The 25332-nt window shown below is 41.2% G+C and overlaps 2 protein-coding genes across 2 annotated transcripts; one reads left to right on the top strand and one right to left on the bottom strand.

Annotated features, from left to right (window-relative positions):
- Positions 1 to 3338: 3338 nt before the first annotated feature.
- Positions 3339 to 4253, bottom strand: LOC103699958. The gene has a single exon (XM_008781944.4). The coding sequence runs from the start codon at positions 4166 to 4168 to the stop codon at positions 3599 to 3601; it is 570 nt and encodes a 189-aa protein (XP_008780166.1). The 5' UTR covers positions 4169 to 4253; the 3' UTR covers positions 3339 to 3598.
- Positions 4254 to 14588: 10335 nt separating this feature from the next.
- On the top strand, positions 14589 to 17441 carry LOC103708203 (high-affinity nitrate transporter 2.3). The gene is made up of 2 exons (XM_008793026.4): positions 14589 to 16387; positions 16734 to 17441. Exons 1-2 carry the CDS (start codon positions 15216 to 15218, stop codon positions 17101 to 17103), a joined length of 1542 nt encoding a protein of 513 aa, XP_008791248.2. The 5' UTR covers positions 14589 to 15215; the 3' UTR covers positions 17104 to 17441.
- Positions 17442 to 25332: the final 7891 nt, after the last annotated feature.

The raw sequence follows: 25332 nt of genomic DNA, 5'->3' as shown, positions 1-25332 counted from the left end.
TATTCCTTCCTTGGCCTTAAAAGGGGTCAATAGACTTGATTCTGTGTCTCCCCTAGATACTTTTCTTATGCTACCTTTCTCCATTCCCTAGATGTTCTGTATCAGTTACTGTCGTTTGGTAATTTTCTAATAACAAAATAAAGGTAATTCACTTTTGATTTTCTTAAATGAATGACTATAGTGTTCTTTAATGCTCTTAAAATCACAATGAACCATTAAACTTATTTCGGTAGGTTATTTATAATTAGTAGCTTACTTGCTGCAGTTTTAGAACAGTGGATTTGGGTGAGTTCCTCAATCACCTATCTTCACAATGTTGCCTATATTTTCCAGTCAAATATTTGAAAAAAAAAACATTCTTCTAGCTATATGACTCATAAAAAAAACATTTTTTTTAATTAATCACCCTTTTCAGCGCGCCTTCTATTATAAACCGAATTTATATATAGCCTTATGTTTTCTTGTCGCGAGCTTATAAGTGTTGAGCTTGTTTATTTAATACATTTGAAAGGATTAAGTGTAAGAGTTGTGGCCTGTGAAGCAGTGAAGGTGGGCATCTTTTCTCTGGGGTCCTGGCAATGATGCTCATCACTTGCGCTACACTCCTTTACTTTGCTTTTTCTTCTTTTCTCCCCCTTTAGACACAACAAAGGGATCGACATATCTCAGTCCGACTCAATGCTTCCCCATGGTGGTTTCAGGATAGATTCTAAACCCAATTACTTATTCTTTACTTCCTCTTGGAGAGCTAAATAAGGCCTATGAAGTATGAATGCTCTTCCTTTGGTTGTGGTTGGACCCAGAGCTAGCTATATAGCTGATAGTTCCTTTTTAGCATGCCCCGGTTCTTTTGGATGAGAGTCCTTGATATCAAATTTCTCGCCAAGAGGTGTTGGAATGCTGCTAGGTTTGCTCTTCAAGGGGGGGACAAAATGTGAAGAAGTAAAAAGAGATGATAGGAACGAGGCAAAGTAATTGATGAGGGATAATTAGATGAGGCCACGCGTGATTTTACTGAACACACGTCTCTGTCGAGGACAGACACATGTGCTTGTATAAGTATGTCCCATGTAGAGCTGATAATGGGCCGGGCTTTGGGCCTAGACTTTATATGTAATTAATCGGGCTTTGGGTTGGACCTATGTAAAATTTGATATTTTATGTGCCCAAGCTTGGCCCATCATCAGCTTCAGTCTCATGGAATATGGATATGCGATTAAAGCATATCATAAGGATGTGCGGATCATCTCCACCAAAATTTGCGAGGCGTGCATAAGTATGCGCCAAAAAGAATTTAATTACGATGAGAAAACTTAGGAGTCATCTAGGCTAAATCACAAACAGATCTAAAGTTAAGTAGAAAGGAAAAAGTTAATTTTTAAAATCTTATTTTATTGCATTAGTATTATTTTATACTTCAGTATAAATGTACTTTATTCTGACCTAAATTAAATCCAATCAAGTTGGGTATGCGTTTGCATTATGGGCCAAATCTCGATTTGATTTATGTTGAGCAAATCCTAAGCTAGATTTAATCTGATGTGGCCGCCCAAAATTTCATCTCTGAGAAATTGTTGTGTTATAAATTAAATCATATTAACTGCATGAGGTTGCAAATATTTGCTTAGCTGATACATCATAATCATTTATTGAACGTTCACTTTTTATTTTTTTTAATTTCAGAAAACTCTAGCAGCAGATGATTCCAAAGGTCGACAAGACCTAGTCTTGTGTTTAGATTTAAGATTTGTACATATGGATAATGTTACAGAAGGATTTGAAAAAGAGTTGAAAATGTAACATTTCTTGTTATATTTTTCACAGGTAACACATATATTTTTAAATATATCCAATTAATTGTTTTTATAACTCTATCTAGTTTAGATCGATCCAAAGAACTTTATATTATTAGTACCTAGATCTAAATCTGTATCTCAGTTGATAGACATACATATGTCTGTATTTAGTACCAAAATGGAAGAAGAACCGCACAATATTTTTTTCCTGTGGACAGAAGCACATAATCGAAATGTCCTATTTTTAGCCCAAAGCTGATTTAATGAAACAATGGTGATTATGTTGTTCATTAACCCTTATGATAAATGATCTATCTAATTTAGCATATCCTTCGTATGTGATTTATGGCCAATAATGCTACTCCATCAACTGAGAATTAATATGCTCCATCAAACATATTAAACATTAAAATTTAATGAATTGTGCTCAAAACATCTGCTTTATTTGCTTGTACATAAGATATGGTGTTTTTTATACGGACTTGGTGTAGGACTCAAATATTCTATCATAAATTACCTAGTTCAATCTACTAAAAAAACTTGATTTAAAATTTTAATGTTAAACACATTATCTTACAGATTATTCACAAGATTTCATCCACTTTTTTTTTTTAAAAATCGAGTAGGTCGGACTCTTTGAGTTCTATGCGTTCGACTAAACTAGTAGAAATTTAATTTTAATATGGTATATTGGATGTCAACCTATTTCATATTTGCATCTAGTTGCATCAAACTATATACGAGGTGGTTGAAATATGGATTTGTTCATGCATGCATATCAAACCATGAGTCCTTTAATTTCTTACATATGAGTCAGCTTCAATCCTCTTGCAAACTAGTCATCTCTCCCATTTACTACAAATTAATTATATACATTGCATGGATTATTTGCTTGTTATTTATCTAATCATATAATAAAAATAATTATGCAAAACACATACATCTAACAAATTATGACAAGCATCACCGCAAAGAACAATAGGTAAACATGCATGCTAAACCATAACCTATGACTTTTGCTTAAATAAGTTTCAAACAAATGGAATTTAATAAGTTGATCATTGAGCATTTCTCAATCTAACTTGTTTATGTCAGGATGTATGGACAAACATTCAGACATGAAAAGGCTTTAGATCTCAATTTGAAAGTACTAGTGCAATCAAGGACAAAAGCTTGTCCTTTTAAGAGCTATGATAATTTACATGCCGGACCAATTATGTGTACCAGAAGATAAACGGGGCAGCTAACTAGATCACCTCTTATGTAGCTCAGTACTCTAGAGGTTGCTTGTAGGGCACCTACAAGGCTACTCCTCTTCCTTCCATCATATTTTATTTTTTAATTTTTTTTAGATGTATTCACACTAAAATTGTATGATCTACTCTTCTTAACAAAAAAAAAAAAAAAAAACCCGAGAATGAACAGAAAAAGAAGCATGAGCTCCTCCCTGTCCAGTTTCAGTTAGTCAAAATCAAGCAACGCTCTACGCATCTAATATTACCAAAACAGCAGCTCTTCAGACCACTCGCAAGAAAGAACCAATTTAAGCTCAAACACATAAGACTTTAATATGCGGAGGACCAAGAGACACGGCCAATATATCTAGCTGCCAGCCAGCCATTAGAAACAACAATTCTTATACAGTGGGAAGAGAAGTGTATCAGTGGTTACCATAAGCAATGCCGAAAGGAATCAAACCTCAGAAGTCCTGAGGCTTTTACATTGATTTATTTCAAAGTTTTCGACATCATCTTCTTCTTCTTCTTCCTCCATCTTCTCCTCGCTAATAATATTTATAATAATCAGTTCAAGTGACCAGCCAAGGAAAGGCTGTTCAATGCTAGCTTCCTGAGATTAGAAGTGAGATGAGAAACGGGCGACTTCAGCCCGGGGGCCTCGTTAAAGCTATCGTCGCACGAGTCGATGTCGGCGAGCGCCGCTGAGAGGTTGCTCATGAGGTTGTTGTGGCTTCCGGCCCCCTTGAGGTTCTCCAGCCCCTTCTGGAGATCAAGGAGCAGCATCTCAAAGTTCTGCCGGCACACGTCGAGGCCGCCCTTCACCTCGTTGTCGGTGGTCGGGGAATCCATAAGCTTATCCGCCAGAACCTTGGCATCCTTAGCGCCGGACACAGCCGCCCGGACCGTGGTCTCGATCACGGATTCGGCGGTCGCGGTGCGCAGCTTCGGGACGAAGGCCTCGCAGAGCCGGGGAAATTCCGCGCGCTTGCAAACGTTGGATACGGCGGGGACGGGGTGGCGGCGGCGGTGGTGGTCGAGGCGGTGGAGGTGGCGAGACTCGGCCGTCGGGGAGGCGGAGGCGAGGAGGAGGGCAGCTAGCAGCGCCAACGGAAGAGAGATTTGGGATCCTTCCATCTCGACGGGCCTCGCGTTCTCTCCCTGGTTCTCGCGGTCGTTGGAGCGAGAGCGGGAGGGAAGGGGACGAGTGGATGAAAGGAAGAGGGGAAAATATTATATACGAAGAGGGATGGCCGAGCGTGGGTCCAAATGGCCGTAGAAACCGTCGTGTAGGGCCTGCGGTCTACCTTAAATGCAGCTCGCTCGGTCATTTTGTTCAACGGACTCCCGAACTGGACCTACCAGAAATGGAAAGCGCAACGTTTCGCCGAGACTGGAAGCTGGCTTCATCAATTGGGCCGGACGAGCGGGTGGCCCATAGATGCCCTCTCAAGTCTCATCCCGTTGGTCCAGGCCTCGTTTCTTGCGCGCGAAATAGGTTTCCAGGCACCACAAAAAATACAAAACAAAGTTAGGCCCAAGACTGAACCGAGCGCGGGCCAATGCCCATCTGGCGGCTTCTTTTCAACCGTTGCCCAGTCCAAGTAGCCAGGAACTAAATTATTCTATATAGAGGTTGTTTCAAGATTGAATATAAGTTCAAATTTTTGTGCTATCCAATTAGTTGGATCATCCAACCGTAGCACAAAAAATAAAGTATGAAAAGTTGTTATATCATGCGCAAAATGGTAGACTCGTGGATTCTTTCATAGCCTATCATCCTCAAAAATAAATGTGTAGAAAAGATTTCAGATATCAAACAATTAGATCTTACTCTACAATATTATATAAAATCTCATTTGGATAGTATAAAAAAATATAAAATATATAAATAAATCTACCTCATTCTATCAGCTTAAGCCTTTAGGACAAGTGGTGATTTCAACATGGTATCAGAGCAGAGGTCTTGAATTCGAACCGTCTCCGCACTCTTTAATCCTATTATTAAAAATTTCACATATTGAGCTTACCCATTAAAGAAATGTCCGGCCCACCTATAAGGGAGAGTATAATAAAATATAAAATATATAAATAAATTTACCTCATTCTATCAGCTTAAGCTTTTAGGACAAGTGGTGATTCCAACAGATGGTGTATCCATCCTTGATGAGCACCTAACGATTCAACATGGGATGCATTTGCACTAGAAAACAGAACAAATAATATTCAAAACATATACTCTGATTCGGTATTAAGTACACAGGCATAACCCATTTCATGGAAAAAGGAAAAGAGTATACGGGCATAGCCGGCATCAAACAGATGAACAGTGTGATCAAAATTTGGCTCCAACTCCTAGATAGCCGAACCCATTGGAAAGAAACAGGTTAGTTTTCCTTACCACACTGCCTATAGTTCCGAACTCCCAACATGGTGTCGTTGTATCAGTATCCTTGGTTTCCAATTTGTAATCTCAAATGAAATTAGAGTAGTTATTTGATTTAGCAGATCTACCTATCGAATCTTTCTATCTTCAAAAATGCATATACTTTGCTTTTGCTAAATAGATCTTATGACAATTATTTGGTTCATACAAAGTTTAATAGGTGATTTTTAAGTGTGCTCCGAGCTAAAACTTTAAAGCATCATGATGTATGGATGCCTGGTTTACTTTGTAAAGCAACCAAAGAGTCGTAATTGAAATTTTGTGGATAGAAATCTAGTATTTTGCAATGAAAACAACATAAGAAACTCTGAAATTTTTTTGAACGGGGACGAGCATTTTAACACTATAGATACATATAAATTCATTAAATGCAAACTATTTCTTTGGCCATGTTCACTTAATCAGTCAATCATTAGATTAAAATTTCATCCAAGTTTGTTATTTACAACAGACTCCATACCGAGCATGGTTGTCTTCTTCTTATTCGTTCAGTTAATGGGTTAATCATGGAAGGTACTTATGAGTGTTCTAAGTGCTTGATCGATAGCAAGATAAGAAATTCATTTTTTCAGTCCGTACGAATGTTCTAAAAAGGTCATTGATCGTTTGTGAGTATATCTACATCTTTATTCGTCGCGTTCATCCATCAATCTATCAGTCATATGCGGAAGAGTGTAGCCTAGTCCACTTACATGCAAGTGCTCCTCCCCAACAGCAGGCTTGCGAATCCAAAGATTTCAACCATAGAACAATTTTTGACCTATACATTTCACCATCAAACATTTTTTCTTTTAATTTAAACCCTCGAAGGGTCATCTAGCAGCATAACGCCCACAAATTGGACCCAAAATAAAGATGTCATTTAAGCACGTAGTAATCTCTCTCTGGATCATCGTCCTCGGTCGTGGACGGGCCACAAAGCATTCCTCCCCACTACGGGAAGTATATTAAGGTGAGTGGAAGAGTGCACACGAGGATCATGATGCCCATGAGAGAGAAGCCTGTTTCCACATGAGGATCTCGAGAAGAATGTGATGGATCCTGCTATTTGGTAGCTATCGACCGTGTGGTTCGCAGAAGGAAGAATCGTTCCGATGATGGTTTCCTTGCGAAGACAAGGGAAGCAAAGCACGTTCGAGATTGAGAGCGGATGCCATCACTCAGCTCCCACGCAAGGACGTGGAGAATGAGTTGAGCGGATGCCATCACTCAGCTCCCACCCAAGGACGTGGGGAATGAGTTGAGCGAATGCCATGCACCCAGATCCCTTGCGAAGATGTGGGAAACGGGTTGATGAAGTAACGACCCAGCCTTTCACAAGTCACCTTTCACAAGTCAGTTATCAAGGAGCTATGGTGGGAGGATAAATGGGAGGTTCAGTGAGTGAACATGAAGGGGAGTTATTTTCTTTATATTTATTTCCAATGTACAGTGGATGTGAGGGGGTTTTTCTTTACGTGGGTTTGTGAGTGTGTGGACGGATTCCTCTCACCCGAAGTAGAGGACACATGTGAGAGTTTTCCTCTCACCCGAAGAGAGACTTCGAAACAACTATCTCCATTCTAACTTCTTCTTCTCCTTCCCACAGGCTGGGACCTATCAACTAGTATCAGAGCCAGACTATGTCGAACAAGAAGAGAATAGAGCACCTTGAAGCTGAAGTGTGCATGATGCAAGAGGAGCTGCGCAACTGGGAGGCTCGAGTAGAGGGGCGCTTCACGGAGGTCTTGAGCAGGCCGCATCACTTCCACCATCGCCTCGAGAAGCAGGCTTCGAGCGAAGGGGGAAATTGTAGAGGTCCAACGCCGTCCAAGAATAGACTTCCCATGGCTCACCAGGGATGACCCCATCGTATGGCTTGATCGAGCTGAACAATACTTCGATGGCCAGAGCATCCCAGCCAACAGACGGGTGTCTACGGCTTCATACTACTTAGACGAGGAGACCAATCACTGGTGGCAGTGGTTGCGTCGAACATATCAGGATGAGGGAGTCGTGATCACCTGGAGGGCGTTCGAGCATGAACTGTTGGCTCGGTTTGGGCCCAACGAGTATGTACATTTTAACGAGAAGCTACTACGCATCCAGCAGCATGGAACAATGAGAGAATACTAGCAAGAGTTTGAGAAATTGGCTAACCGCGTCAGAGGATGGCCACCAGATGCGCTCATTGGCACTCTTGTCGGAGGACTCAAGGAGGAGATTGCGAAGGAGGTACTCATGAGACGACCTCATTCCCTGTGAGAAGCAATTACGATTGCTCGAATGCAGGAAGAGAGGCTGTAGCAAAGCAAAAAGCAGCCCATAGCGGTGGACTTCTGAACCCGTCTACCCCTGCATCGCGATTTTTTGCTCTAGCACCGATCTGACACATATCATGGGAGAAGATGTAGCAACAGCGGAAAAGAGGACTCTGCTTCAAATGCAACAAGAAGTTCACTCCGAGGCATCGGTGCAAGACTCCATAGGCCTATCTGATAGAAGCAGATTGCGTGGAGGATGTGGAAGGACTCAGCGGGGGTGAAGTCGACTATCACGGCGATGAAGCCAGCAGCCATCAAAGATTATCATTGGAAAGCAAACCTTGTGGATAAGATTTTGGCCGAAGGGGAGAGGGATGATGGATTCCGCTATTTGGTAACCATCAACCACGTGGTCGACATGTGGAACGCAGCACCGGGTTCGCAAAAGGAAGAATCGTTCCGGTGATGGTTTCGTTGCGAAGATAAGGAAAGCGGAGCACGTTTGGGACTGGGAGTGGACGCCATGCACTTAGCTCCCATGCAAGGACGTGGGGAATGAGTTGAGCGGACACCATGCACCCAGATCCCATGCAAAGACGAGGGAAATGAGTTGAGGAAGTGACGGCCCAGCCTTTCACAAGTCACCTTTAACAAGTCAATTATCAAGGAGTTTATGGTGAGAGGATAAATGGGAGGTTGGGTGAGTGAATGTGGAGGAGAGTTATTTTCTTTATATTTATTTTTAATGCACAGTGGATGTGAGAGGCTTCAAAGCCTCTTTTTGGGTGAGAGGAAAATCCTTACATGTGTCCTCTACTTTAGGTAAGAGGCCCCACCAGCACCCGACGACTCCTTTCAGCCCAGTCTAGCGTGGGCGGTGCCGGGCGCTGGGTCTTTGGTCATAGTTGGCCTAGGGGGGCCATTTGCGGCGGCCCAGGAAGCATCCTAATCGAAACCCCTCGATCCAGAAAAAAAGAGTCGCCCAGAGCTTGTTTCCATAGGCCAATCATCGTGTCCCAAGTACCAAGTGGAACCCAAAATGGTAACATTCGTTGGACCCTCCGTCACTATCAAACAATACGAAGTTGCCGCTCTTTACTTGAGCCTCTAAAATTGGATCCATGGAAAATTAAGGGCATTCGTTTTTCTTTTATGTCACAATTTTCAATCCAAACCCAATCTATTGATTGATCTGATTAGGTCACATTGGATTCATGGAAAATAATATTAGACCCACCGGGCCATTCGGACTGGGTCTAGCTAAGTACAATCTAAACCAACCTATGATAATCTTCAGCTCAAAAATGGGCTAGCCACAATCTTCTTCTATTTCTCCTTATTCTCTTCTAGAAGAAAATTGATGACAACTTATGCGTCGTCATCGGCATGCATAAACTGGCGGCACCTTTGTGAGCCTCCATGCAGACAACCACTATCGGACTATACTTCTATGAGGTCTTGTGTACTAAGTTTGGATGTTTTCCGGTTTGTTTGTACCTAAGCGGAAGAAGACATGCCGTCGGATGGTATTAATCTACAGCGTTCCTCCTGTCAGCATTATTGTGACAATCACTCAGTGGTTCACCATATCAGGCTAAGGCATTTGGCCCCACTAGAGATATCACCATATCTCCCTGACTAGTAGACTGGGGCCCACCGGGCCCGAGGTCTAAACGGGCCGTGCCCGGCCCGGCCCGCTTATGAAGCGGGCCGTGCCGGGCACGGCCCGTTCAGCACAGAACGGAAGCCCGCCCCGGCCCCAGGCCCGTCTATTGGCGGGCCGGGCCGGGCACAGCACGAGACGGGCCGTGCCTGGCACGGCCCGTCTCGGGCGCAAACGGGCCGTGCCAGGCACGGCCCGTCTGGAGAGGGGGGGAGAAAAATAGCCGTTTCCAACGGCTATTTTGGGAAATTTCCAAAATTGCCCCTCCCAACAGTCCAAAAACGGCTAAATTGAGGGGTATTTTGGGAAAAAAAATTTTGGGCTTCTATAAATAGCCCTTTCCTCCCTCATTCTCACCACACCAAACCAACTATTCTCTCCTTCTCTACTACTATTATTTCTCTCTTCTAAAGTGCTCTTCTAGCAATTTAATTTTTAGTTTGCATTTAGCAAGTGTTCAAGTGCTACACAAGAGGAGGTTTCTGTTGAGAAGAGAAGGTCACTCTTGTTGAGAGCACAAGAGGAAGCTCAGAATCTCGGCTCTGCCTCTGCCCTCCGACCCTCTACTCAATTCCTCCTTGTGGTTAGTTTTTATTTTTTGAATTCATCAATTTAGATATGTCATCTTTTGAGGGAAGTCATTTTGGCATTCCTCCTGTTTCTGAGGGAGAAGAAACTAATCCCCAACCCCATGTTCCTAGTTTCTCTAGAACTAGTGAACCGAGTGAAGAACAAACCTCTTCTCGTAAGAGGACTAGTGCTGTATGGAATGAATTTGATAGAGTTATGGTTGATGGAGTCTGGAAAGCTAAATGTAAAAAATGTGCCAAACTTTATAGTTGTAGTAGTAGTGGGGGAACAGGGCATTTAAAAAGACATCAAGAGAGTCATAGGATGCATGATTCTCATGCTCAAACTCAAAGTACCCTTAATATACAAGGGGGATTACTTGTAGGTAATTTTGCATATAATCATGAAAATCAAAGAAAAGCACTTGTAAAATGGATAGTTAAGGATGAATTACCTTTTAGTTTATGTGAATCTTTTAATTTTGAAGAATATGTTCAATTAAACCTACAACATGCTTACAAAAGAACTAGTAGGCGTACATTTAGAAGAGTAGCTATGACTAACTTTTTAACAATGAGACAAAGTTTAATTGAAACACTTTCTACTTTAAATGTAAAAATTTCATTAACTTCTGATATTTGGTCAGCATCTGTAGGTAGTAATTGTTTTATTGCCATTACTGCTCATTATAATAATGATTGGCAATTAAATAAACGTATTCTTGCTTTTCGTGCTTTTGATTTTCCACATTCTGGGCAACAAATTTCAAATGTCATTTATCAAACTGCATGTTCATATAATATTAATGATAAAATTATGTCTATTACTTTTGATAATGCATCTAATAATAATTCTGCTGTTGCATTATTAAAAGACTCATTGCATCCCATGTTAGATGGAAATTTATTGCATATTAGATGTGCATGTCATATCTTAAATCTTTCTGTTCAAGCTGGCATGGGCATGATTCAAGATGTGATTTCAAAAATTAGAAATGCAGTTTCTTTTATTCATGCTTCAAGATCAAGACTTCAAGAATTTAAGAAACTATGTATAAATCATGGTAAACGTTTTAAAAAATTTAAACTTGATGTAATTACTCGTTGGAACTCAACATATAGCATGATACATGATGTATACCCATATAAAAACTTATTAAGTGCATATATTAATGATCATGGATTAGGCTTTACATTGACTGAAACTGATTGGAATAAAGGAAAAATTTTGGAAGATTTTTTGCTTAGTTTTTATAATGCTACCAATGTTCTTTCTGGTATTTATTATCCAACTTCATGTTCATTTTTACAACAAGCATATATAATTAGTCAAAAATTTGCAGAACATAGATATGATGATATTTTAATGCCTATTGACCTAATAGAATCTAAATGGAATGAGTATTGGGACAAGATATGTCCTATGCATAACTTAGCTGCTGTATTTGATCCTAGAGTTAAATTGAATGGCGTGCTAATTTTACTTGATGCATACTGTGAAAATATGATTAAAGATCCTGAACCTGCTAAAAATGAGGTAAAACAACTTCTTTATGATATTTATGCTATATATGATGAAAAAATTCGTGGATATAGATATTCCGTACAAACCTCTATTTCTTCTTCTAGTAGTTCTCGTTCGTCATCTATTTTTTCATTCATTGCACAGAGAAAACACACACATGCTTCAAGTTTATCTTCATCTTCTTCATCTTTAAGTAGTGAACTAGAATTTTATTTACGAAATGATCTTCAGTCTGCATATGATGAAAATCAAATAGAGAATCTAGATGTATTATCTTGGTGGAAGAGTGTTAAAAATTAATATCCTGTTATGTCTGCAATTGCACGTGATATTTTAGCTGTGCCGATGTCCACAATAGCATCGGAATCCGCTTTTAGTGCAGGTCGGCGTGTTCTTGACGAAAAGAGAAGTAAGATGACGGGCGAAACGGTGGAGATGCTTCTCTGCTTCAAAGATTGGTTGGATGCTGAGGCAAGACTTTAAGATAAAGGTGGACATAATACAACATCCTCTGATGATGATGATACAAAAACTACTGAAGAGTGAATACTGATTCACTGAATTACTGATGATTAGTAAGATTTCTTAATTTTTTATAATTGTACATTTTTATTGTATTCTGGAGGTCAGACCAAGGTCCAAACCTCGGCCCTTTCTTATTCTATTTTGGAGGTCAGACCAAGGTCCAAACCTTCCTTCATGTACCATTTTGATTTAAATTAATAAACTGGTAGGGGTCTATGCCAAACCTCCCATCATTAAGGTGGCTTTATATTAATAAATCCTTAGTTTTCAATATTTATTAATTTATTAAAAAAATTTATGAAGCATTAATTTTTATGGAGACGGGTCCGGGCCAGGCCCTTATGGGCCGTGCCGGCCCAGGCCCGAAGCGGGCCGTGCCGGGCTCGGCCTGCGGGCCAGAAACCCGTGACCCAGCACGGCCCCCTTAAATGGGCCGTGCCAGGCACGGCCCGGTACTGTAGCTAGCGGGCCGTGCCAGGCACGGCCCGCTTCATGCCGGGCCGTGGGCGGCCCGGCCCAGTGCCCAACTCTACTGACTAGTGATTATATATATAGGGAGAGAGAAGAGAGAATTAAGCTAGGATTACTCGAGCATATTTGACTTCAGATACTTACAATAAAAAATGACGTGATTGAACATAGTGGTGTCTAGAAACAAAAAAATTATGCACTTCGAGATCTTTTGCCCATTCATTGGATCGTTGAAAAATAAACAGTTTTTATGGTATAATATTATATCTTTATTTGATCTGTAGCTTAGAAGCATCCAAATCAACTTAAATTTGATATGTATGAATTTTAAAATAATTTGATCAAGATTAGTGGTTTATATTAGGAAATTATATAGTGTACAATAAAATTTAACTCTCCAGCAATATTGGTATTGTTTATTTTTACTTGTTCGATATATAGGCAGAAGACTTTTAAAATAAATATTTTTTAGTCTCGAGGTCTTCTATATGCCATAAATCATGATCTATGCCGATTTTTATTTTGAGAGATGCATCATTGATTTCCACCGAGAAGCATTAAGAGCTTAATGTATTCGAATCCATCATCGTAGCCTGAATCTCTCTCTATATAAAGATATCATTATGTCTACTACAGAATTATATGATCTAAATTGTTACGTATATCTATAGACATCCTATTGCCATCATAAGAAGTCTAACCAATTACTTTTTACATAAGGTGTTAAAAATAATATATAGAATTTGAATTTCCTATCTAATTCATAAGATTACGGCTTCACCCAGACTTTATGTTTTTTCATCCTCCCTCCCTCCACCCCTTTAAAACAAAAAAAACCGGGTAGAAAAAAGAGATGACATAATGCATTGGATGCAAAATCCAAACAGAAGGGCGCTCCAACCGAGCCTCCGCGTTCCAATGGAGGAGTTGGAAGGGGCTTCTGATCGAATCCCCGCGTTGCTTTCACCTTGAAGGGTCGTCCGAATCTCGGCCTGGAAGGCCAACCCTGGAATTCAACGCCCTTTTGCACATTTGGCGAAACCACGACATGACATCTGGTCGACGACTACGGAACTTAGCGACAGATTCTTGCGTGACTTTGTACTATAAAAAATAGATTCTTGTGGGGCCCAATTCGAGACGGTTCTCCGCGTGCATTCTTTCAAGCTAGCCCTTTTGTTATGGGGTTGACTAATGGTAGATTACCAGCAAATCTCCGCGCCGGCCTTCAGGGCGCATGAATTGGCCAAAATAGCCAGAACTAATATCACATGGACCACCAAGGCTCTGACAACTCTAATTACCACCCATAGTTTAGGTAGTGCTCATCGAAATCCAATGTTCGTTCCTCAAACAATATGGTATTTTATGGCGTTAGTGATTCAAAAATTACATGAATTGATGAAAAAAATACTTGACAATATGATGTGGTTCAATATCAGCTCGCATAAGCTGAAGAAGAAACCTTGGCCATTTAATCTAAAACCAATACTCTAGACCGACCAGAGCTCGCTCATTTAATCGGCGTAACATTAGGGCTATGAATTAGCTACATGTCACATGAATTGAAGAAGAAACCTTGGCCATCTCACATGAATGACGAATCAACACCAAGCTGCCTATCATGCGCAGGTTTCATAGCCACCCATGATGTAATTACTGCACATCAAAATCAATGTCCACGAGCCATTCTCAAATGCCGGATCGCTCAAGCCTTACATGGTACAAGGAAGGGCATTTTAGTCGCAAGGAAACATCTCTTTCGTACAACTACAGTATACATTAAATAACCAGGTTCAATAAGCTCAATATACGTCTTTCCTGGCTGTCATTCATTCGGCAAAAGGGAGAAGGGGATATTCTATTTTCTTGGTCAAACGCTAAGACAAGCCAATTGATAAGCAACCCCACCTCTTTTCCAACTACTGATACACTTTTCAGAAAACATTTTTTTTTTTTTTTTGAGAATACTTCTCAGAAAACCGACTGCTTTTTGTTTGGTATTCTTTCATGGCTTAAAGTCTATCCTAACCAATTTTATTTGGTTATCACTATAGAATTTTCTTACACAAGAATTTAGTGGAATTCATATTGTTATTGTATTGTGGTGTACGGTAACTCCTCCATATCCCCATAATATCTGGTCTTTTTATTTCATGCCACCGTCCTCACCTAATCTTTTATTTCATTGCCCGTTCCCCTTGCCCTGGAGCTGCTGAGGATTCGAAGCCCAGAGACTCTCGCCCCCTCTCTGTATTTAATGATACGTGATACGAACGCCTTCCCTTCCTCCATGGCCTTTCACAAGGGCCAGGAGAGATCCAAAAGGTCAATACCCCCTCTCTGTCTCTCTGCTCACAGCATCGGAGGAAAAAAGAAAAAAACTCTCCCTTCGCTGCTCAACTTGGTCTTTGTTTTCTACCTTCCTCTCATCACGCACAAGGAATTCTCTAATGGACGCGACACTTCATAATTCTCCCAACAACTCCCCTCTAAAACCCTCATCCTATGCAGCAATATATAAAGATGGTAGAGGAGAGGGGCTCCCACTCATATCTTCCTTTCTATCTTTCCAAAAGATCCTCTTCCATGGAACTTGTACTCTCTTAATTTCTCAGGTTTCTTCCCTTCTTTTCACTACCTGACTCAAATTCGCACGACTTCATTTCTTAATCTTTGCCTGGTCTGTCTCCCTCGCCACTGTAAACAAAACTGGAGAATTAGAAGGAAAGGAAAGAAGACATGGAGGAACAAAAGAAACCATCATCCCTTCAAATCGAATCGGTGGCGGCTTCCGACACCAAGCGCTTTAAGGTGCCGGTCGACTCGGAGCACAAGGCCACGGTATTCTGGATATTCTCCTTTGCAGCCCCACATATGCGTGCCTTCCACCTCTCTTGGTTCTCCTTCTTCTGCTGCTTTGTGTCGACGTTCGCGGCGCCGCCGCTCCTTCCGGTGATCCGCGACAACCTCGGCCTCACCCGGAACGACATCGGCAATGCCGGAATCGCCTCCGTGTCCGGCGCCGTCTTCGCTCGGCTCGCCATGGGCACCGCCTGCGACCTCGTCGGTCCCCGTCTCGCCTCCGCCTCCCTCATCCTCGTCACCACCCCCGCCGTCTATTGCACCTCCATAATCAACTCTGCCTCCATGTTCTTGCTTGCTCGCTTCTTTACAGGCTTCTCCCTCGCCTCCTTCGTCTCCTGCCAATTCTGGATGAGCTCTATGTTCTCAGCTCCCAAGGTCGGAAGTGCCAACGGCGTCGCCGCCGGCTGGGGGAACCTCGGCGGAGGTGCCACCCAGCTTATCATGCCCCTCGTCTACGAGCTCATCCATATTGCAATTGGCAGCACCAAGTTCACCGCGTGGCGCATCGCCTTCTTCATCCCGGGGGTCATGCAGACTGCCGCCGGGATCGCGGTCGTGGCCTTGGGCCAGGACTTGCCCGACGGCAATTACCAGAAGCTCCAAAAAGCCGGGGACAAGCACAAGGACAGCTTCTCCAAGGTTTTCCACCATGCGGTCACCAATTACAGGGCGTGGATCCTGGCACTGACATATGGGTATTGCTTCGGGGTGGAATTGACCATCGACAACATCATTGCCGAGTACTTCTACGACAGGTTTGATGTCAATCTCCGCAGCGCAGGCATGATCGCCGCGAGCTTCGGGCTGGCGAACATTTTTTCGAGGCCGGGCGGGGGATGGTTCTCCGACCTCCTGTCCGAGAGGTTTGGAATGAGAGGGAGGCTGTGGGGCCTGTGGGCGGTGCAGAGCTTTGGGGGAGTTCTCTGCATCATACTGGGGCTCATGGACAACCTTGCTGCAGCCATCGCCGTCATGCTCCTCTTCTCGGTGTTCGTCCAGGCTGCGTGCGGACTCAGCTTCGGCATCGTCCCTTTCGTCTCCCGAAGGTATGCCACACCTTTCCCATCTCGATCTTCCGGTCTCGAACTACTTCTCTGTTCATCACCTCGCGTGAGCTGTTCCCTATGAGAACTGGAGGACATGCATCAAACTTCAACTAGATTTCTTAAACACGGACTTCTTATAGATCGATACTCTAGAATTTAAGCAAAACGAAGCACATAAAATCGCTTGCAAGTATTAGATATTGATGGAATTCTCTGATCAAAAGATTACTCTTAATATTGTCCCCTTGGAGAAGAAACACTTCACGGGGCTGCTCAAAATTCTGCTCATATGATCATTCTCTGAAGCGGCGACCCTTATCTCACCAGATTCCTACTTGTTTTGCAGGTCATTGGGATTGATTTCCGGGATGACAGGAGGTGGTGGAAATGTTGGTGCTGTCTTAACTCAGCTTATATTCTTCACAGGCTCCAGATACTCGACCCAAAAAGGGATCGCTCTCATGGGTGTCATGATCCTGGCCTGCACCCTTCCGACCATGCTCATCTATTTCCCACAGTGGGGTGGAATGCTCCTTGGCCCGAGACCAGATGCCACAGAGGAAGATTACTACACAGCTGAATGGAGTCAAAAAGAGAGAGACAGCAGCTACCACTCAGCAAGCTTGAAATTCGCAGAGAACAGCGTGAGCGAAAGAGGAAAAGGAAGGGACTCCTCAACTACAGTCCCTGTGGATACAACACCTTCCCATGTTTGAACTCTTCCTCCTGGCTCGGGAAATCTCTGGAGTTTGACATTGGCAGCCAGCTCAATAGCCATAAAAAAGACCTGTTGCGTGAGCTCCTATCCCTGTTATGCTGTCCATATTTTAAATTTCAGTTAGTAGGTCTGAATTAGTCGAGATAGTCAGTTGTATCAAGAGAAAGTACCTGTTCCTAAGAAGCATTTAATAGCCCATAGTCGCTGCTTTAGCATGCTTCACGTATTTGCCCAGGCAATACCATGCTTTCTCCTTCCGTGCTTGTGCTTTTGTAAGTTCCTTAAGTTGGTGCAAAATAGAAAGCAGAATATATTTGAGGCCTACTGTTTCTTTCATCTCTTACCATGATCCTGTTTCTCGAGCTTTCTGGTCTTGATGAGTTTTCTGCATCACATGAGGATAGATAAGCACCTGGATGACCTCCTTAGAAGATTAAACAGCACATTGAAAGTGACATACATTCAGCTGTATCGATTACAAGGAAGACTATAACAAACCTACTGAAGTATAACTTTGATCAGCAAACAGTTCAGGAAGCATCGTGATTAAGTCAGAGATGATGAAGCCCTTCCTACGGGAAAATAACAGTGCAAAGGTAATAACCATACAGCAACAATTATGGCCAAGTTCTCCTTTTGCATTTCCGATCAACATTTGATTTAACAGATTGAGAAAAAAAAAAGTTTATAAAACAGATGCTTTGTGGTCATTTCTGGCTGAAAATTGATGTTTCCAATGTTTCGATAAACAAAAGGTAACATTCTGTAAATTACAATGGCATAATTTAATGCACAAATAATAAATTCACAATCTTTTCAATCTTTTTGACAAGATCAATGTTTTCTGCTTCTACTTTTAGGTTTTTATGTGGTTCAATTTATATACATAGTAGCAGTAGAACGGAGAGAAAATGGCCCTCAAATTCAGTTTCTAGACTGAAAAAGGAGAAAATGATGATTTTTCTAAATGAAGCAAATTTAATTTCCTTTGCTTGAAAATTAAAATAAAAATCCATTAAAATTTCTCACAGAGAGAGTGTGTCAGATTACATCCAGGCTAACTTACATGTTTTATTCACCAGAACTGAATGATGTAACTGCAAGTGTAAACAGATTTATAATTCAGAACAGCCTATTAAGAGTTAAAGCAGAGACAACATGAAACATAGCAATGGATGATATAAACATTCAGCTGCAGCATCTAGATATTTTAAGGACTGCATCTTTTTTGAATCACTATGAACGTGATGATGTCCACAGGAACCAGACAGGTAAAGTTAGATCTTCCAAAACTTTAGGTAGGTTCAAAAGTATCGCATTGACTATAGAGCTCTGTAAAAGAATTAGAAGATTTAGAAGGATGTTACATATTACTTAAAGAAGAGAAAAACATCAAAATATGAACATTTTGGTCTTCTCTTTGCTCCAAGATATACTTAACAGAGTGCATTCATAATCGTATTTATCTTGACCTCACATATTATTCCTGCTTTCTAGTCCTTAGAAGCTCATAGTCTTCTTAATAATGCAATTAAAATTTTACTGCTTACGAAGATCCGATTGAAATCTTTGAGAATATCATATTTCTTCTAGCCACTTGGAGTATCCCTAACCAGCAAAGTTATACTGACCAACATAGGGATCATGTTTCTCAATAGTCAATTGTTGATGGAGTGATTGGAGAGCATGGATAAACCATGAATTATGATATTTTTAGAGGGAAAATCCTAATATCTGAATCTTTCAAGATACCAAATCCTGTGAAACTATGCAAGAGGATCACATAACTAATTGAGAGAATTCCAGACACCTAACCATGTTGAAGATTTGCAAGATAGAATAAGCCTTCTTGATGATTGTGTTCTAAAGCATAATTGTGTTTTGGTGATCTTTTGGAGGGAAGCAAGCTTACAAAGTTTATTGTAGTGCCAACTAGCCTAAAGAGACAAAATGACCACTGAAAGATATGACTTTACCATTTGACATAGTCCTACGATATTTATAGTCCACTCTTGGTGTGGAGAAGCTGTGACTAATGGAGATTCCATATATAGATAATAGCACTTATAGTTCCATTATGGATCAAACACTTGGCTCTTGAATACTATTGGAATATTTTCAAGATGGATTTCCAGTTTATTCAAGCTAGCAATGGATTGAGTTATTTGATATGTTCTAGCAAAACTTGATCAATGAACTGATGGTATGTCCTAACTAGAACTTTCCCATGCTCCAAATCTTAACAAAACTACAAAACTAGTACTTCAAAAGGCAAAAGGATTTGGTATTTTGTTTAAAAAATGTTGATACAACAAGAAATAGTCCTAGTATCCTCTCATAGCCACCTTGGCATTAATATTAGAGTTGCTCTATAGAGATTCTATCTCCTACTTAACTATGAGCATTTCTTTATTTCTTAAGGCTTGCTTGGAAATGAACCTTATGCTGTCTACCATTTTGGACATTCTCAGGGAGGAAATATACAGTAGTTCTACCTAACATTTACTGCACTGACCTATACTACGCGGTACCGGGTGTATCGTACCATACTAGTAAGTATTAGTACGGTACTGAGGCTTGATATGGTACTGCATCGACACATGATACAGTTGCTTTCTCACCTCCCGTAGCGTACCATGTGTCACTATGGGAGTGTACCATATGACTAAGGTGCCAGTATGGTGCTGGGTACCGCTACCATTTGAATGGATCATTCTCTTTTCCTTTTTCTTTCTAAGAGAACGATGTGGAATCTCAGATCATGAAACGAACGGTGCAGCTACCAATTTAAGCATCAAAAGAAAATTTTCAGAAAAGTTGCTGCTCACCATGCAATCCCTTTGGTGACGCAGAGGCACAAAGATGATAATTGTTTTCTTTTGTACTTTAGTCTTAAGCTGGGGAGGAGCAGGATCCACTGAAAGTCAACAACTTTTTATGAAATTTGCTGTTCATCCAACTCTCAGATTAGCTAAAATAGTTATTACTGCTTTTTTACCTCTCAAAAAGAAATGCCATGGGTAATAGCTGATGGAATTCATGATACATTAAACAGAATCTTGCTTTGGCATTATGCTATGGATCTAAGCCTATAACAGCAACAAGAAATCCCAAGGTTTGGTGGGGACCTGATGGCACAAACATGAAAGAGGAAAATAGAAGCAAGACAAATAAGTATTAATAAAAAAGGGAAGAAGTGAAGGAAATAGTAGAGAAAAACAAAGAGCAAAGAAAGACACACATTAGTGTACAAGGTTGTGCAAACCCTTTCCCTCACTGCAACATTAGGGTCTCCACATTAAGCGTAAAAAATGGCAAAATGCCCACAAGGAAGAGGGCAGCCATTTATATGGCTGTTACAACTATATCGACTCTAGAATTGGCTCAAAAGAATAAAATTGAAAAGATAAGCCCAATAATTTGTTAACTCAGAGTTACATGTTTTTTCTTATTAGTTCTTCAACACTGTTAAAAAACAGGTTTGCATGTAAGTTGAAATAGAAAAGAGAGAATCTATTGATAAGTAGACTTGGATTTCATATTGCACTTCACATATCTTCTGTTCTTTCATCTGCAGAGTACTTACGGAGAATATTTGTAATACTAAGCTGAAGTGAGAAATAGAAGCAACGGAGGCAAAGTAGGTACACGAAGATGCAGCATCAGAAACAATGTGCAAGTTCAAATAAACCTAACTAAAGAATTTTGGTTTGGTCATTAATTTGTCTCTCTTGAGTCTATTAATAAGGTTCATAATCAAGCTAAGATTACACAAATCAAGATTTGTGATGTTCCCGTGAAAAACAAAGTGCCCCCAGTGCAATTCAAATAGCAGTGGCAGACTGCTAGAGTAGACGGAGCTTTGAGGAGATTTTTAAGAATAGTATTGATTGGCAGGGAGGATGATGGACCATGTAGGAATATAGAGCAATCAAAGCTATTCACGGTTAAGTCTCTCTATAGATTCCTCAATCATGGTGAAGTGCCCATATTACAATACCCTGTGGAAGACAACTATTCCAGGAGAAGTATAAAATTTTCTTATGGTTGGCCATTAGAAACAAGACTCAAATAAAGGAGGTACTGGCAAAGAAAGGCCGGATGGTGTCTTTTTTTTTTTTTTTTTGATAAGAAGGGTTCAAGTGGTTCTCTTGTGCAATCATCATGAAGAAACTGGGGACTATCTTCTGCTGAACTGTAGCTAGTTTTGTGAAGAAAGTATGGCAAAGATTCGAAGCAAAGTTGGGTTTAAAAAGGTCGGCTGGCATCTTTGCTATCCCTGTGGACTGAATGGAGTAGCAGAAGAATACCAAGAGAACTCAGAGAGCGATAGGAAAGAAAACCTCATTTTTCTTAAGATGGCGGCTTAGTACACTTTTGTTAAAGACTAAGCATTTCATGATATGTGATTTAATCAATAAATAAGAAATAATTTCATAATGTAAAAACTATCATTGGAGTAAATTAATCCTGGTAAGATTATTTTTGTAATGCTGTTCCTTATTGGATATCTGCAACTCTAAAGAAAACAAATTTAACGAATGCTACAAATCAAAAGAACCATCGAAGGAAAAAGTTGCTGGAAATCTTTAGAAAAAAACTGCATCAAACAGAATAAGGAATAAATCCTAAGAGAATAAATAAAATGTCTACAGCCACACTTAGTTCGATTTTCTTGTTGTGAACCATGAGAATCGGCCTGCCCATCCAGAATCCACTCCAGGCAAATAGAGAGTTCCATATAGAAATATCCATCCATTTAGTATATATAGTCTAATGTGGCATGGGAGGGTTAATTTGTATTACTAGATTTAGACTTAGGCACACAAAAATTCTCCCTCAATTTGTGCTGCAGTAAAATTAAGCAATTGCAAGAGCTATCTCAAGTGTTTTTTCAAGTTATTTTTGTGTGGCAGTAAATGGCTTTTTGACATTAGAGCATGCTTACAAAGAGTGCATAGATAAATTAAGTCCAGGGGAAGCATCAAAATCCATTGTAACAGCTTTTATGACGTCACACCAGTTGTTAATTATTAATTACTATTTCTATTATTTTAATCAAATATATTTTTACGGTGCGTCGATGGTATCGTTGCCTATATATAGCGCCCCAACGCTCTCACCATCGGCCCCTTCGTTTTTTCGTCCTCGCTCCCACTCTCGACCCCTTCTCTCCCGGCGATCAATCAGAATCCGGCGATCGAGCCGAGCACACGGTGTTTTTCGTCCTCCCTCCCACTCTCGACCCCCTCTTTCCTGGCGATCAATCAGAATGCGGCGATCGAGCCGAGCGCCAGAGGACAAGAACGACCCCAAGGGGCAAGCAATCTGCCATCGACCTCCGCCACCCGCGGAAGACGAGAACGACAGTAAGAGGCAAGCAACCCGGTCCGCCTTTCGAATCCTTTTCTGTCGATTCTTGATGTGGTTCTTTCTTGTTTTCTTGCTTTTCCTTTGAATTTTAGTCACGCTTCTTGATTTCTAGTTTTGTCTTGTTGTTATTTGGACTCTAGAGATGGTTCTTGTTTTCTAATTGGTTTTGATTTTTGTCTGGATTCTTGATATGGATTATTCATTTCTTAGTTTCTTGCCTTTTCCTTGGATTCTACCGGCGGTTCTTGATTTAGTCTGAGATGGTTCTTGATTTCTTGTTTGATTTCGGTCTCTCTAGAGATGGTTCTTGATTGCTAGTTCGCTTTCGGTTGGTTCTTATCTGTAGTTTGGTTTTTGGGTTGTTTAGTTTATTAGAAATTTTCAAGATTTTGGTCATTTATTTTCGTTTTTTGAAACCATAATATGTTGACTTCAGCAGACGTAGGTAAACATGGTTTTTGATTCCTGCTCCCATGGCAATAATATCTAAAGTTGACAGGGATAACCGTTCATAGAATTTTTATTACATTTATTTGGTTTATTTTGATTCTACATGTCAATTGGTGACTGAGATCTTACAGAGATTGTAACTTCTCAGCTGGTAGTGAACTGCCTTGCAAGGATTAGAGTTGGAAAGAGATTGTAACTTCTCTGCTGGTAGTGAACTGTCTTGCAAGGATTAGAGTATTGGAAGAATAAATTGATTGTATTCTCTCTATATTGAAAATGTTTACAGCAGTCCCTGATATTTATATTAGATTTGTACAGTGTGAATGATAGTAACAAGAATGTAACAATAACACCAGAAGAATAGGGTCATGCGATTCTACAATCATGGAGGGAGGTTTAACTTGTTTGAGATTCTATTCATGTGGGATTCCCTTTGGTAGAACCGGTCAAGGATGTTTGAGCCATCACTTGACCGGTGTGTTTCGGTGACCCTTCAATACGCCCCCGCAAACTCAACGGGACCTTGTCGACGTGAGTTTGAGCCGTAATTGATTGAAGCGAGCCATCGAGAGTGGTTTGCTAAGAGCATCCGCAATTTGATCACGAGTAAAGATGAGGTGAACTCGTAATAGGTTTTTGTTGACTCGCTCCCTAACAAAATGATAATCAATCTCTACGTGCTTGGTGCAGGCGTGAAACACCGGGTTGGAGGAGAGATACGTGGCTCCAATATTGTCACACCATAGCAAAGGAGTAGGCAACCGAACGAAGCCCAGTTCGGCCACGAGAGAGCAGAGCTAGTGAACTTCGGCTGCCCCATTTGCTAATGACTTGTGCTCGGCCTCAGTTGAGCTGCGTGCAACTGTGGGTTGCTCTTTGCAATTCCAGAAGATAAGTGTATTACCAAGATAAATGCAATAAGCACTCACAGATCGCCGGTCATCACGGTCCCCGGCCCAATCGGCATCGGTGAATATCTGTAAATATAGAGAGGGTGATCTGCGGATAACAAGACCGAAAGAAAAACACCTTTGAGATATCGCAGTATCCTCTTAACAGCTTGCCAATAGGATTGAAGCGGGCAGTGCATGTCGCGGCACACCAAATTGACGGAGAAGGCGATGTCGGGCCGAGTAAAAGACAAGTACTGTAGGCCACCAACGATGTTGCGGTACAAAGAGGGGTCTAAAAATAAATCGCTGCCGTGGGCAGACAAAGAACATGAAGTCGCCATAGGAGAAGAACATGGCTTGGCTCCGTCCATCTTGCATCGACGAAGCAAATCTCCAATGTACTTCCGTTGGGATAGGTACATGCCAGTTGGGAGTCGTAACACCTCAATGCCCAAGAAGAAACTCAAGTCCCCAAGGTCTTTGACAGCAAAGACACGTTGTAAAGAAGAGATAAGGGAAGTAATCATGGACGAACGTGAACCAGTAATAATAATGTCATCCACGTAAATAAGAACATAAAGAAATCCACACTTTCTTTTGAGAATGAATAGAGAAGTGTCGGCTTTAGAACCGCGAAAGCCAAGCCGAAGTAAATAATCACTTAGGCGAGAGAACCATGCTCGCGGTGCTTGTTTGAGCCCATAAAGCGACTTATGTAGCCGGCAAATGTGATTTGGGAATTGAGGATGGTGGAATTCCGGAGGTTGTTGCATGTAGACTTCCTCTGATAGATGACCATGTAAAAAAGTATTTTGAATGTCAATTTGGCGAATATGCCAATTAAGGGATACGGCAAGAGATAGAACCATCCGTATAGTGGCCGGCTTGATGATTGGACTAAAAGTTTCTGAAAAATCCACACTCTCTTGTTGATGAAATTCCTTAGCAACAAGGCGCGCTTTGTAACAATCGATGAACCCATCGGCCTTGCGCTTGATTTTGAATACCCATTTGCAACCAACTACATTGCGGGAGGCATTAGACGGAACCAAAGACCAAGTTCCATTTTTCAACAGAGCATTAAATTTAGAGTTCATGGCAGCCCTCCAATTAGGATCTTTGACAGCCTCAGTATAGCATGTAGGTTCAGAATAATCCGCGGAGGTAGAGGCAAGTAAAGCCCGAGGAAGGGGGTACCGAATGGTACCATCAGTAGGCACCTTAGGCTTGTGGATGTCTTTTTTGGCCCTTGTGATCATAGGACGATAAGAAAATGCTACTAGATTGGAGGGAGCTGGCGGTGCAGTAGAGACAGCAGCATCAGTAGTAGGTGGGCTAGGTACATGCGACATGTTGGGCTCGGCTGAATGGAGGCCCATGTCGGTTGCTGCAGTAGTGACAGGTGGGCTCGACATGCTATGCTCGGTTGTATTAGTAGCTGGAACAAAAGCTGAAACACTTGGAGGTAGAGTATTAGTTGAATCATAGCCATGTGTTGGTATAGAAGAGGG

The sequence above is a fragment of the Phoenix dactylifera genome, chromosome 4 (genome assembly GCF_009389715.1).
Source record: "Phoenix dactylifera cultivar Barhee BC4 chromosome 4, palm_55x_up_171113_PBpolish2nd_filt_p, whole genome shotgun sequence".
Lineage (NCBI taxonomy): Eukaryota > Viridiplantae > Streptophyta > Magnoliopsida > Arecales > Arecaceae > Phoenix > Phoenix dactylifera.
This window is presented reverse-complemented; position numbering and strand designations above follow the sequence as displayed.

Excerpts from the sequence above, each read along its gene's own strand:
- LOC103708203 (XM_008793026.4), top strand. The coding sequence starts at position 15,216 with ATGGAGGAACAAAAGAAACCATCATCCCTTCAAATCGAATCGGTGGCG. Across the intron at positions 16,388-16,733 it reads GTCCCTTTCGTCTCCCGAAG|GTCATTGGGATTGATTTCCG; the intron begins GTATGCCACACC and ends CTTGTTTTGCAG.
- LOC103699958 (XM_008781944.4), bottom strand. The coding sequence starts at position 4,168 with ATGGAAGGATCCCAAATCTCTCTTCCGTTGGCGCTGCTAGCTGCCCTC.